The following is a 12462-nucleotide window of genomic DNA, read 5'->3' on the forward strand; positions in this document are numbered from 1 at the left end:
TGCCAGCTGCCAAATTTGCGGTGATCGCAAATCGTTGGTAACGCGATGTCATAGATAGACGTGCGTAGCCAACAATCGATTTTGGCCGATTGGGAAACACAAAAGAGTGATGTCAAGAGTTCTCTCCGACGATCGTCGCCCAGTATAGCGGAAATGTTCGTTGAACGTACTTTGCGTAAGTATCTCAGTATAAAAATGAAAGTATTCGATAGATTGAAAAAAAGTTGCCTGATAAAATTATCCATGTTGCCACTTCTCAGACGAAGAATCAGGGGCTTGTAATCTAATTTGTATTTATTGGCTTGATGATTGCATTCCTAAAATACTTCGTCACTGCTTCTTCGGGGAACCAATTATCGAAGAAAATCTCGAGATGACTTATTGCCTCGAAAATAAATTCGAAGTATTTTTGAATGCTGCGGCATGGCTAAAGATAATGAATTTCATGTTGCTTTGATCGCCAAAGCCTTAAAATCCGAAAGTTGACCGTAACCCTATTATTATAAATCTAAACTTGTTCACAGACTGGTGACGAACGAGAACGATGACAGAATGAAACAGCGATCGAGAATGACATTTTAATTAAAAATGACTCACACTCGTTTTCCTTTTGTAAACGGGTTAAATAAATGCAAAGCGCTTAGACTTTTAATATATTCACTCGATATTGGCGGCAATGTTTTCGATGTTACATAAAGGCTTATTAAATATTTAGAAGCTCTTCGAGTCGTACAAATATTATTGTATCTTTAGATCAGTTACGAAATGCATAGTTTTTGTATATTAATAAATATTAGAACTCAGCAGTGACGAAAATGAAATGACGAGGCGACGCAGCGTTCAAGAGTGCCGCTTTTATTTAAGGAATTCCTGTTCTCTTCCTGTAGTACTATTATAAAACATCTCGCGAAGTTCGATCAACATGCACTGCTTTTACAGACTTGTTGCATCACTCATAATAGAACACTGCTTTGAAGAAAAAAGTAAGTGAGCTCGGAACAAAAGGTTTTCTTTTGTATACCGAGTAAAAGAGTAAACTATAAATTTTTAGAATATACGTATGTAAAATACCGGCAAGTGTCTATAGTATTCAGAATGTATATCGCATAAAAAAAATTTTTTCCTACTATCGTGCGCAAAATCGAACTTTACGCAGTTTAGTAGGAAATAGTACATTATACAACGAGTGAGCGAAGTTGGTGATTCCCGCTCGCTTCGCTCGGGCGGGAATGCGTGTGTGGGAATCACCTACTTTGCGCACTCATTGCATAATGTACTATTTCGTCGTTTACCTCTTGGAAACTCGCACTTGTTCCGCACGCTCTGTTGCAATAGTATCATGCGATACCTATCTCATGGTTTTCATACAAACTATAGGAAAGGCGATATTGACCATTAACAATTGACTTTACCTTTACTTTCGCAAACGTTATTTTTATAATTTAGCACTTTTTTCTAGATTTTTCTATCTAGAAACTCGCTAAAATAATCGCACGTAATATATAAAATTCATAATATTCAAATTCATGAAATGGCTTGAAAGTTAAAGTTACGATATTTCTGAAAAAAGTACCTTCTCCGATGTGTCGAAAAACTAGCTCGAGAAATTGACCGTCGGTTAGAAGAAAGAGTTGGCTGTCTATGAGAATCTAAGTAGATATCCTACTTTAACTTCTGACTGATAAAGTCACATTTAACAACGTGATGCAGAAGATTTGCGAGGATAATGAAAATATCCTTTAGAAAAAGCACATGCATGAAGGATTATAAACGACTACCGAATTTTACAAATTAATGCAATGTAAAGTGAAAGTTTAAACTTGGCAGAACAATTAATCTTTCGCTTCAGGCATTCAAATTCAAAACAATCATCCCGCTAACTCGGTAGGTAAAGAAGATAATTTGTTTTGATCTTACAAAACTGGCGGGCCAGTGCGTAGACGGTTGCTATAATAACTTTATTGTTAAAGTTCTTAAGGTTTGATGTGTGTCGATCATTTATAAAGATGGTTTTCTTTATTACTTTGTGCATGGGAATCATTAAATAAATTTAGCGTATCTCGCAAAAGTTGATTATGTTGTAAAATTTGATTTATATAAAAATTCAAAGTTCCATCGAGGTTATATTTACAATATATGGACACTATAGTTTTGTAGTTAATAATCATTTAACAATAATTTTCATAATATGGAGATTTTCGAACTTAGTGATTCTGATGAGGAGAACTCGCTAAAATATCAGGCTCCTAACGATTTAGACGTAGGTGCTGATCCAAGTGATTTTGAATTTCAATTTCCTAGTTTGAATTTGAAGGCTATCAACTATGTGCCTCAAGAAAAATCTAAATGTAAAAATGAAATCATCAGTAAGAGTACATCTACAAATATGGAAGTACAAATAAATTCACCACTCAAAAGAATAACACCTGAAAAATCAACAAAAAGTTCAATTACAAGTAAAAAAAGTAAATCTGAAAGTGATTCTGATTACAAGACTCAATATAATGATTTAGGCCCAAATATTAACATTAAGGAAATAAATAATTTAAATTTATTAAATAATGCTAATAAAGATGAAACTGGAACTAATAAAGCTAAGAAGAGAGGTAAACATCCTATGAGTACAGGTAAACTTTAGTTCATAATCTGAATTTAATGATTTGTTTAATTATAGAGAAGAGTGCATCAATAAAGACAAAGAAAGTCGACGAAGAAAAAAAAAGGAAGCAACAGGAAAAACAACAAGAAAGGCTAAGAAAAAAAGAAGAAGCTGCCAGATTAAAAGCAGAAAAGCAATTGCATGCCAAAAATCGCTTGGTCATAAAAGCTGATTACAGTATGAAAATGATGGAGATTATTATTGACAATGTTATACAAAGTTTAGATTTCTTTACTAATTTTCTAAAAACTGTAGAAGATACTGACATTAAATATAAAGTTCAATCACAAGTAATACCAAAAAGTATAACTTGGAACAGAACTGTAGAAGATTACTATATAAATGATCAGCATGAAGTGTGTTCACGTACAAAAATAGTCAATGAAGATCATGTTTTAGTTATTTGGGATCATGAAGAAACAATTAATCATATGGCTAATGATACTTTCATTTCTGAATTATCCATAATAAAGTCTCGCATGCCTGCCAAAAATTTATTTTTAGTTATTTATAAAGTAGAAACTTATTTTAAGTTTAGAAAAAATGCTAAGGGCCGAGCTATGCAAGACGACATATGCAATGGATTAGGTAATGTTACATGAAAAATATTTTAATTTTAAAATTTAATAAGTTATACAATTTTTCAGTTGAAGAGAGAAAGAGGTACAAATCAAACGAGGAGAAAGCTTTAGCAAATCTTCCGAAAATCTCAAAAAAGAAATTTGAAGAAATTTTGCTTGACAGTCAATTAGACCTTAATGTTACTAGTAGATTAATAGAAAATCCAGAAGAAATGGCTTTGTTGATTCATCAGTATACGAGATCGTTGGCGCTTTTGCCTTCGAAAATAGAAAAAAGACAGGATACATCTAAAGTTGACTGGTTCATTAATACAGACAGTAGAGACACAGTTAAAGTTGACAAAGATGGTAATGGTTTGAAAAGATTATGGCAGCAACAACTTTGCCAGTTCACTCTAATGAGTTTAGAATCAGCAGAAGCCATCACTTCAATTTATAAAAGTCCAGTACAATTGATTGAAGTTAGTACATTATACTTACTTTGTAAGGATCGTAATTTTTATTAACTTAATTAACGTTTTTTTAGGCTTATGCTAACTGCACTTCGGCTGAAGGAGAAATATTACTAAGGGATGTTCCTGTGGGTATTATAAAAAAATTTTGAATTTAAAAATCATTCTAAGTAGTACTTTTTTCTAATTTTTAGATAAGACGAGCTGCGGGACCTATAACTTCTATAAGAAGAATTGGTCCAGAATTGAGTAAAAAACTATATGTAATGTTTACATCAAAAGAAGGGAATATTTATCTAAATGAATAAACTTAAGGTTAAGATTTATTATAAAAATTTATTTATCATAAAAATTTTACTTTATCATAAAAAATTCATCAGAGTTTTAAAAAGCAATTAAGTCTAGTGTTTAGAAAATTGTTTCTGGAATATTTTATTGAATTATAACGAAAACATAATTTTATTAGAATATTTTATTCAAAATAAAATTCAACAATAAAGAAATCGCAAGCTTTTTTATGAGATAATATACGATGTACAAAATAACAAATTTTCCTTTAAATTCGTTTTTTAATGTTTACATGTTGTTTCAAAAAGTATATATTCTACCAAATTGCTTTACTTGTAGACTGAGCGAGTAAATCATAAAAACCACTTTTTATATACTTGTTAGTCAGTAATAGAATAATAAAATCTCTATATTAATTGCATTTGTTTACTCGTCATTATTTATAATTATTCATATGATTTTTGAAAATATTTATCTACCAATTTTACTGAATCTTCATCAGTTAGTCAATCAGTCTTTACAGTTAAATATAAAATGACGCGAACTCAATTTTATATGATTAATAAAGTATACTATATACAATACACGTTTAAAAAAAATTACTTCTGAGTTTTTTGTACATCACTAAATTGATTTCTAGGCTGTTCCTCAACCTTAGAATTTAGGACAAGTAGTTTCCCACTGGGTCTTCGATTTTTAGTAAGAATTATCGATGGATTTCTGTTGACATCCGCTTCATCAGTTCTTTTCGCTATGATAAATTTGGTGTATTTGACAGGTAACTCATTTTTACCAATACTGCTACTTCCAATAAATAATAATTTAGGCATCTTATTAGGTTGCAAATGCTCGAGATTTTCACCTTCCTTGGCAATAATTATTGGGATGTCAAGTATGTTGCCAAGATCTTCAATGTTATGGTTTTGCTCAGTAGGTAGCTGTAAAAATAGTTGTAAAATTTTTTAATTTACAGGAGTATGGAAACTATGAAAATCAAAGTAGAATTTTGATTTTTTTAAACCTCACAGGATTCAATACTACACTTACAAGAAATGCTTCACAGTACTCCATTTCGAAAACAGATAGTCAAACGAATTTTTGATTTATTCAAATTATATTCGTTAAGTCTTATTCTTTCTGCCAATTTAGGCTTTAATAAAAAAATAGAAGAAAAACTATAGTAAGCATGCCTTCAATATGAGCATTTACATTTATTATTGACATTTTTCTTGATTAATAATGAAATATATTTAAAAAAAAACGGGCATTCTCCAAGCATGTATGCAATAATAACGAGGGGTGGGTCGACAAACGTGCAAACGTGCTTTTTTCTTCATTAGACCCATACCTTGGAGCTGTGTAAGCTCTTGCTAGGGGACCGACTTGTCTTAGCCAGTGGTGGCGGTGGCCTCGATGACTGGTTCTGCACTGGTTTCCTGTTTACAGCCATCGTTGAAATGTCCGCCACTATAATAACACAGACACCTCACTGAGCCGACAAACCAGCCTAATTTTTCTCAATGAAAAATAATAGAAAAAATGAGGAGGAAGGAAAGGAATATAAAAAATGTTGTTGCCGTGAAGAAAACGATTTATTCAACATAAAAAACGAGACTGAGCTTTTGGGGATTATACAAACGGTTTACTTTTGTTTTTGGAATGGTGTTAACAAATGAAATTTTCTTGTTTTTAATATGTAGTGTAAAAATAAATTAATACTATGCTACTCCATTAATCGCTTCATATATCATTCGACAATATTTCATTTTATCACAGTTATAGAGTTTAAACGAATTTTTTATCTATAATGACTGTCTAAATCTCCATTGCCATGCGTCTGTATGACTTTACATAATTTCATTAATACAAAAATAAATGTACGTACATGATTTTGAAAATAAGAATTGAAGCGAGAGGAATGCCAATTGATTTTGTTTTTCAGTGTGAGGTAACTAAAAATACTAGTACGAATACGCAATTCACATCACTTTTAATAACCGCGATTGAAAACGCATATTTTAAAGAAAAAAAAGTAATATCAGAAATTACTCATTCTTTACAGGGTTAGACAGAACTCTACCTTTTATCGAGGTTGTAGTGGTAGCGATAGAGGTTGTCGTCGGCGAGACTTTCGTGGCTAAAAGCACATTCGCTGGTTTACCCGTCGTTGCAGCATTTAATGGATTTTTCACAGTGGTGATGGGCGGCATTATAGTACCTGGAGTCGTGTTCAAATTGCCTACTGAAAATCACCCTGATTATTTTTAAAATATTGTCTTGGCGGAATAATAAAGGTTTGTAAACCGGTGACTATACCTGCTACTGGAGGATTTATTTTAATATGAGCACTGGATGGCGCGAGGACATTAACCATGCTGACCTCGCCTAGTTTGCCACCCGGTGACCTATGCGCGATTTTTTTCGTTGGCATGATCATTTTTATCTTCGCAACGTTCTGTGGACCTCCTATATTCACTTGATTGTTTTTCGACACTTTGATGAACGCATTTGTCGTTTTGATCGTATTACCAGATTTTCCAGGCGTCTGCAAGCTTATAGATGTTGGCTCAAAACGGATTGGTCCTACCGGCGATAAGCTTGCAAAAGAGCCGATGTTTAGTGTAATTCCGCCAGACGTATTATCAATACTCGACTAAAAAATTACAGTAAAATAGTTAATAAAATTAATTTATATTAGTTACAATACTACAAATTGTTTTTGACGCAGTAGTTATAATCTTAAACTACAGACTACCTGAGCAGTTTGGCCGGATGCATAAGCAGTTCGTGATTTTCTTCTGGGAGTTTGTGTTGCTGCCGTTCCAGTTAATGCTACGAGAGTTCCCTTTGGTAACATGTTAGTCGTAATTGTTGAATTTCCAGTAGCATTGACTTGTTGCGGTGACTGCGGCCTTAATTTCTTTAGACTCGGTAATTGTGAATCATTGACTTCCGAGTTATTTGTAGAATTTCTCCTCTTTCTATTGTCGTTTTTCCTACCTAAATTTATTTAACAGACGAGTATTAATTATATGACAAAATACACTTATTAAAATTTTTTTAAATGTAAAACACGCAAAAAATAAATACCTGGTGCTCTCAATGGTAAAGGATGCGGTTGCACAAGAATACTACCAATAAAATCGGCAATTTCGTCAAGAATGCATCGATCTACCATTCCTTGACTTATTTTCTCAGCAACTTTTTTCGATGTAGATACCCTTAAATGATCATCAGCCGAACCAACAACTACGAGGTTTGTCGCCACCAACATTCGTTCGCGTAGATCTTCGATATCATCTACCCGAGAGATGGTCGAGTGTTGACCAATTATAAACATCACTGGACAACGAAGATCTAGAATAGTATCTTCCGGAGTACCTCGTCTACCATCTACTGTGCTGAATGGAAATCCCAGACAAACTATTGCTGTTACGTGTTCCATTTGGCCTATCTATTAATGAATATTTTTTTTATTAGAAATTAAAGTAACCTTTCGTAATATTCTGTAGAATTAAAAAGCTACTACATACTTGACAAGCTATTCCAGCTCCAGAATTGAAGCCAATTAAAATAATAGGCCGGCTGGGATAATCTGCTCTGGCATCTTGTATTTTACCTCTCGTTGCTTGGATGAGTTGCTCAATACCAGCCATCACAGTCAGTCTATTTGTAGTTAAGGCAACGTGTGGAGTTACAGTTATCACCATTCCAAGGTGACCAAATTGAGTGATCCACTTATGTTGTCGTGATGACATGTTTATTGACAAACCACTTGGCACAATTATTAAAATTGGATTTCCTGGTAATTTTTTCTATAAAGTAATAAGATTTATTATCAAAGTATTAAACAAATATTTTAAAGTATCTTTTATTAAAAAATGCTTACTGGTTTGTTAGCATTTAAAATAGGTCCAACAGGATCCCAAGACTTTTTTAAAAGTGGACCTAAAGTTTCCCATGTAACTGAAGAAGGGCTTTTAGCATTAACATTTGGTTGTATAGCTACCATTTTATCAATCAATTGAGGAATTTTCTGCCTTAAAGTCTGCAAAATATCCAAGTAAATGGCTAAATAATTTTGAGGTAGGTAGTCAAACAATAAACTGTGTAACCACTGAGTTATTCTCCAATCCCAATTCACTGATGCTAAACATTCCCGAAACTTTTTTGCTGTAGTATCAATGGATGTCCTTCTCAATATAGGTTCATGTAAACTGGTTACTTTGGCTAGTCTAGCTACTCTTTCTGAATTCAATATTCTAACTACTCTGGCAAAAACTCGATTTTGCACTGAAGACCACAATATTTTATCTATTTTCTCTTCCCAATCTGAATCTGTATCTTCAGGCTTCACAAAATTAGCTACTCTCTGAAATTCATCCATCGATTGTTTCATCTTGGCCAAATCATATGGCGGTGCTATAGTTTCTGAGTCATTCTCATCAACATTGACTATTTCATCTTGATTGTTGTCTCTATTAAATATTGAATAAAACTTAATGCAACTGAATTTCAATTATTATTAATAACCACAAGGATAATACTCACCTTAAATATCCACCTGATGATTTAGGAAAGAAGAGTTTTTTTACAGGTTTCACATAAGCATTTTCTGGTTTCCAATTCCATGGTCGAGCATAGCAGTGATCTTTCAATATTGCATCTACCTCAACTTCATAAGTACCAGCTAATTGATGGAGGTAAGATATCAACTTATTTAGATTCTCCTCCATTACTTCTCCAGTTGGACTCGGCATACTTGGGTTTACACTTTGATTTGTAGAGGTTGCAGACTGATTAGTTATCAGCATTTTTGCAATATAATCTTAAAATTTTAGTTGAACCACAAAATATTCATGGTTCAGTCTTTGAAATACACCTTGCTTGCTAGCTGTTTGAATATAAGATCATAAATAGAACACTAGTAAGATACATACAAACACACATTGTATACAACACACGTAAACAAGTATTTTCTTTTTATTCAAATGATTAATCATCATTTTTAATCAATTCTTAAAAAATCATTGTTTGACATTTTGAATAAATTTTATTTTGTATAAGAAAAATATAACTATCTATTTGAAAAACAATGAATTGACAAAAGCAAACGTTAACAGTCGATCAACTTTACCTTGCAATATCGCTCACTGGCAATCATCCTTCTCGTTCCAAAGTAATTTTAACAATAAATTAAGCCACAAGGAGAAATGAAATGAACCGGGAACAAACTTTGTTAAATAGAATATTCATGATCGGCTGTTGCGTCATATGGCTTAGAAGCTATCCAAACGACGAAAATATACAACGTCGTTTCTTGTTTGATATAACGCTGATAACGTTCACTTATAATCTTCTCAATTACAAATGAATTTAACACTAATTAGAAGATTTTCGTTGCGAAAACTTATCACAATGCTGGAAAAAGCTTAGAAATGCTTGGTAAAACATTAATACATATCATACGCTTTGGCTCTTCAGTCCTCAGTCCTCACTGGACTGGATAGGAGTCTGGACATTGACTTATCACTCACGAGAGTCATGAGCGACTGAAAAAATTCATGAAGCGCAGCCGCCTTGCGGCCATTTCACGCACTTTTTTCGCCTACAGTGTTGCTCTATAGTCTGTACTCTCACACAATCGTTGCTCGTTATTTTAATCAAAAGATAGAGGTGGTTTGGATTTTTTAAGAAATTATTTACTTGATAATAAATTTCAAAAAAACGTGCAAAAAATATAAATTCACATTATCTTATCAATATAATCTCGTAATTTTACAAAAAATTGATTGAACTATTCTAGAATTCTAACTAGCAAGAATTTGTTTCGCAGGTTAGGATTTTTCAATACTTATTTTTTATTAGTTTACTAGCAATCAAAGTCTACAGCCTTTCAATAACTATTTACTTTATAATTTCTTTCTACAATTCCATATGCTTAATTAATTAATGTTAAATGTGCTTTTTCAGGAGGTTATTAAATGTCGCCATTGTTGTCGTTTGCACAAAAAATCTTCTGCTACCATCACGTTTCCACGTGTGATTGTTTATAAACAGCAGAAATACGTCAAATTGTCCTTGAAACACAGAGCTGAAAAATGAAAAAGAAAAGAAAGAAAAATATTTTTCAAAGTTTTCCGCCAGCAGCAGATGTACGCGCATGAGTCGTTGCCAGTGGCGCGCAGCTACGTAATCAAGTATCAAACAATCGTTGTTCAGTTATATATACAGCTGTTCTCTCTCGCGTGTCCGAGTGAGACCTGACATGGGCTGATCTTGCCCCTTCGTCGAATTGCAGTAGTAAGGAACATGCCATCGTCGGCTCCGACTCGGCTATGACCACAGTGTATTCCTCGAACATGCTACTGGAGATTCTGTTTCGTGTATTCCTGGCGATCGTCAATATGTAAGCAACCTTTTTCTCTCATAAATCATACCTCGCAGTTCATTTAGACTGCATCTTTCTCATGTGCGCTTACAATCAAATGGTTTACTCTGCAAGTGCAATGTTTGCCTTGTTGCGCTTGCAGTGTGGCGGTTGATTGTTAACTCGATACGAATTACTTTTCACTGCTTTTTTCGATATGCATTTTCTTGGCAATTACCAAATATTCATACACGTCAAAGTACAGTTAAAGTAATTGCATGATTGGCGGTAATTATCGATCGCTATTTTTAGAGAGCTGGAACATGCAGAACCTTTCAACAGAAAAATTCATGAAAATGAATTGTGGTTGTATAAAAATCCTCGCGTCGAGTCCTATGTACCTGCTTCAACACTATGGGTAAGTTGGTATATGACAACTGTTATCTATACGCAATTATTCTAATTGTTCTTTTATTTTTAACACATAGGCGGTGATAATTATTGTTCCCTTAGCTGTAATTCTACTTATAATGTTACTACAAAAAGAGAAAGGTGACTTTTCTCAGGCTGTGCTGTCATTCACTTTATCATTAGGATTTACTGGAGTCTTAACTAACATATTGAAAATAATTGTGGGTGAGTCAATGTTTGTATTGCTTTTGTATCAACTTTATACGTTCGAGTATCAAAGAGATTATTGACTGACGAAATATTTGTAGGAAGGCCAAGGCCAGATTACTTTTATAGGTGTTTTCCAGACGGCCAGGTGAATTTTGAATTTGAATGTACAGGAGACCCATCAGTGATAAGAGATGGAAAGAAGTCATTTCCCAGTGGACATTCCTCACGTAAATGATTTTTGAAACAACGTTATTCAAACTAAACAAACTTGAAAATAAAAAATATCGAAACATTTTTCAGTGGCGTTCGCGAGTTTTGGCTTCGTAGCATTGTATTTAGCCGGTAAACTTCATACTTTCAGCTGGAATGGTAAAGGACAATCATGGAAATTATTCCTGTTTGTGCTTCCCCTTGGCACGGCACTAGCAATAGCTGTCAGTCGCACCTGTGATTATCATCATCATTGGCAAGGTAATCAATACTAACATAAAAGACGTTTTCTATCCATAAAGTTTCAATAGAATTAATACCTTGAAAACGAACGGTAATTGTAAATATATGTGCGATATGTAAATATATTTGTCGTAGATGTTATGATTGGTTCAGCACTGGGTTTTGTATTAACATTCCTGTGTTACCGACACTATTATCCACCCTTGGATTCTTTAGTCTGTCACAAACCATACGCGTCTCTTATGAACCAAGTGGAGCACAAGGAATTAAAAACCACAAGGATAGAATTAAATAAGTGGACATGAAATTGCATCTATTCGAGCACCAAACAAAAATCCTAATTGATGTTTTCCTAATTCTTGTACATAAATGTGATTATAATTTCCAAAGTATTTTTATTATTTAAAATGAATACACATATTTTGTACATACAAAAATAAATGTGATTCGATATATTATTTCCAATATATCGAAGATTTTAACATATCCATAGTTGTTTGTTTTCTATACATGAACTATGCACTTTTCTGTTTTCATCATTTTAAGAATTCATAATTTCACTTTAAACTGAATCATTTCTTCTTACTACAAAAGGGGCTTCAATTGAATTTCTATATGAGTTGGTAAACGCAACATTAAAAAATTATCACATTAAAATCATTATTAATCATAATTCATAACGTTAAATGATTTGAAATTAATAATTTAAATTGAAAATAAAAAGGATTAATAAATGTATGAGATATTGATCATTTCTACTAGTATCATTTTATATTATTAAAAAAGTTAATATAAGCAAGAAAACGTCATATGCTATATGTCAATATTCTTTACAAAGAAATTTAATCTTAAAATTTGTTATCACACGTGTCGTAATAATCACGTTGTACATTGTGCGATCATTATTAATAAAATTACCATTACTCTATCAAACATAAAATAAATAAAATAAAATTGAAACAATGAACGCTACTTACACATAGAGGAAAAGATCCTATTGAATTCCAGCTAGAAAAATTTGTAAAAAACATTAGCACG

General features: G+C 32.8%; 3 protein-coding genes across 4 annotated transcripts; 2 read left to right on the plus strand and 1 right to left on the minus strand.

The window, feature by feature from the left end:
• Positions 1-1755: 1755 nt before the first annotated feature.
• On the plus strand, positions 1756-4757 carry LOC131669564 (crossover junction endonuclease EME1-like). Its single transcript, XM_058944517.1, has 6 exons — positions 1756-2606; positions 2675-3247; positions 3307-3701; positions 3767-3820; positions 3887-4007; positions 4621-4757. Exons 1-5 carry the CDS (start codon positions 2189-2191, stop codon positions 3998-4000), a joined length of 1554 nt encoding a protein of 517 aa, XP_058800500.1. The 5' UTR covers positions 1756-2188; the 3' UTR covers positions 4001-4007; positions 4621-4757.
• Positions 4049-9514, minus strand: LOC131669563 (KAT8 regulatory NSL complex subunit 3). Of its 2 annotated transcripts, none has more exons than XM_058944516.1 (10): positions 9118-9514; positions 8532-8874; positions 7870-8458; positions 7514-7795; positions 7071-7434; positions 6736-6980; positions 6297-6633; positions 6061-6219; positions 5329-5447; positions 4049-4918 (listed from the first exon to the last, which is right to left on the minus strand). In XM_058944516.1, exons 2-10 carry the CDS (start codon positions 8792-8794, stop codon positions 4580-4582), a joined length of 2697 nt encoding a protein of 898 aa, XP_058800499.1. In that variant the 5' UTR covers positions 8795-8874; positions 9118-9514; the 3' UTR covers positions 4049-4579. The 2 variants fall into 2 exon arrangements, with proteins under 2 accessions (XP_058800499.1, XP_058800498.1); XM_058944515.1 differs by having other exon boundaries at positions 6061-6222.
• A 591-nt stretch (positions 9515-10105) lies between these two features.
• On the plus strand, positions 10106-12429 carry LOC131669549 (phospholipid phosphatase 5). Its single transcript, XM_058944496.1, has 6 exons — positions 10106-10389; positions 10663-10768; positions 10839-10986; positions 11070-11198; positions 11272-11442; positions 11560-12429. The coding sequence occupies exons 1-6, from the start codon at positions 10319-10321 to the stop codon at positions 11727-11729; spliced, it is 795 nt and encodes a 264-aa protein (XP_058800479.1). The 5' UTR covers positions 10106-10318; the 3' UTR covers positions 11730-12429.
• Positions 12430-12462: the final 33 nt, after the last annotated feature.

The sequence above is a fragment of the Phymastichus coffea genome, unplaced genomic scaffold, assembly GCF_024137745.1.
Source record: "Phymastichus coffea isolate CEN01 unplaced genomic scaffold, Cenicafe_Pcof_1.1 PCOF00094, whole genome shotgun sequence".
In the NCBI taxonomy this organism is placed as follows: Eukaryota; Metazoa; Arthropoda; class Insecta; order Hymenoptera; family Eulophidae; genus Phymastichus; species Phymastichus coffea.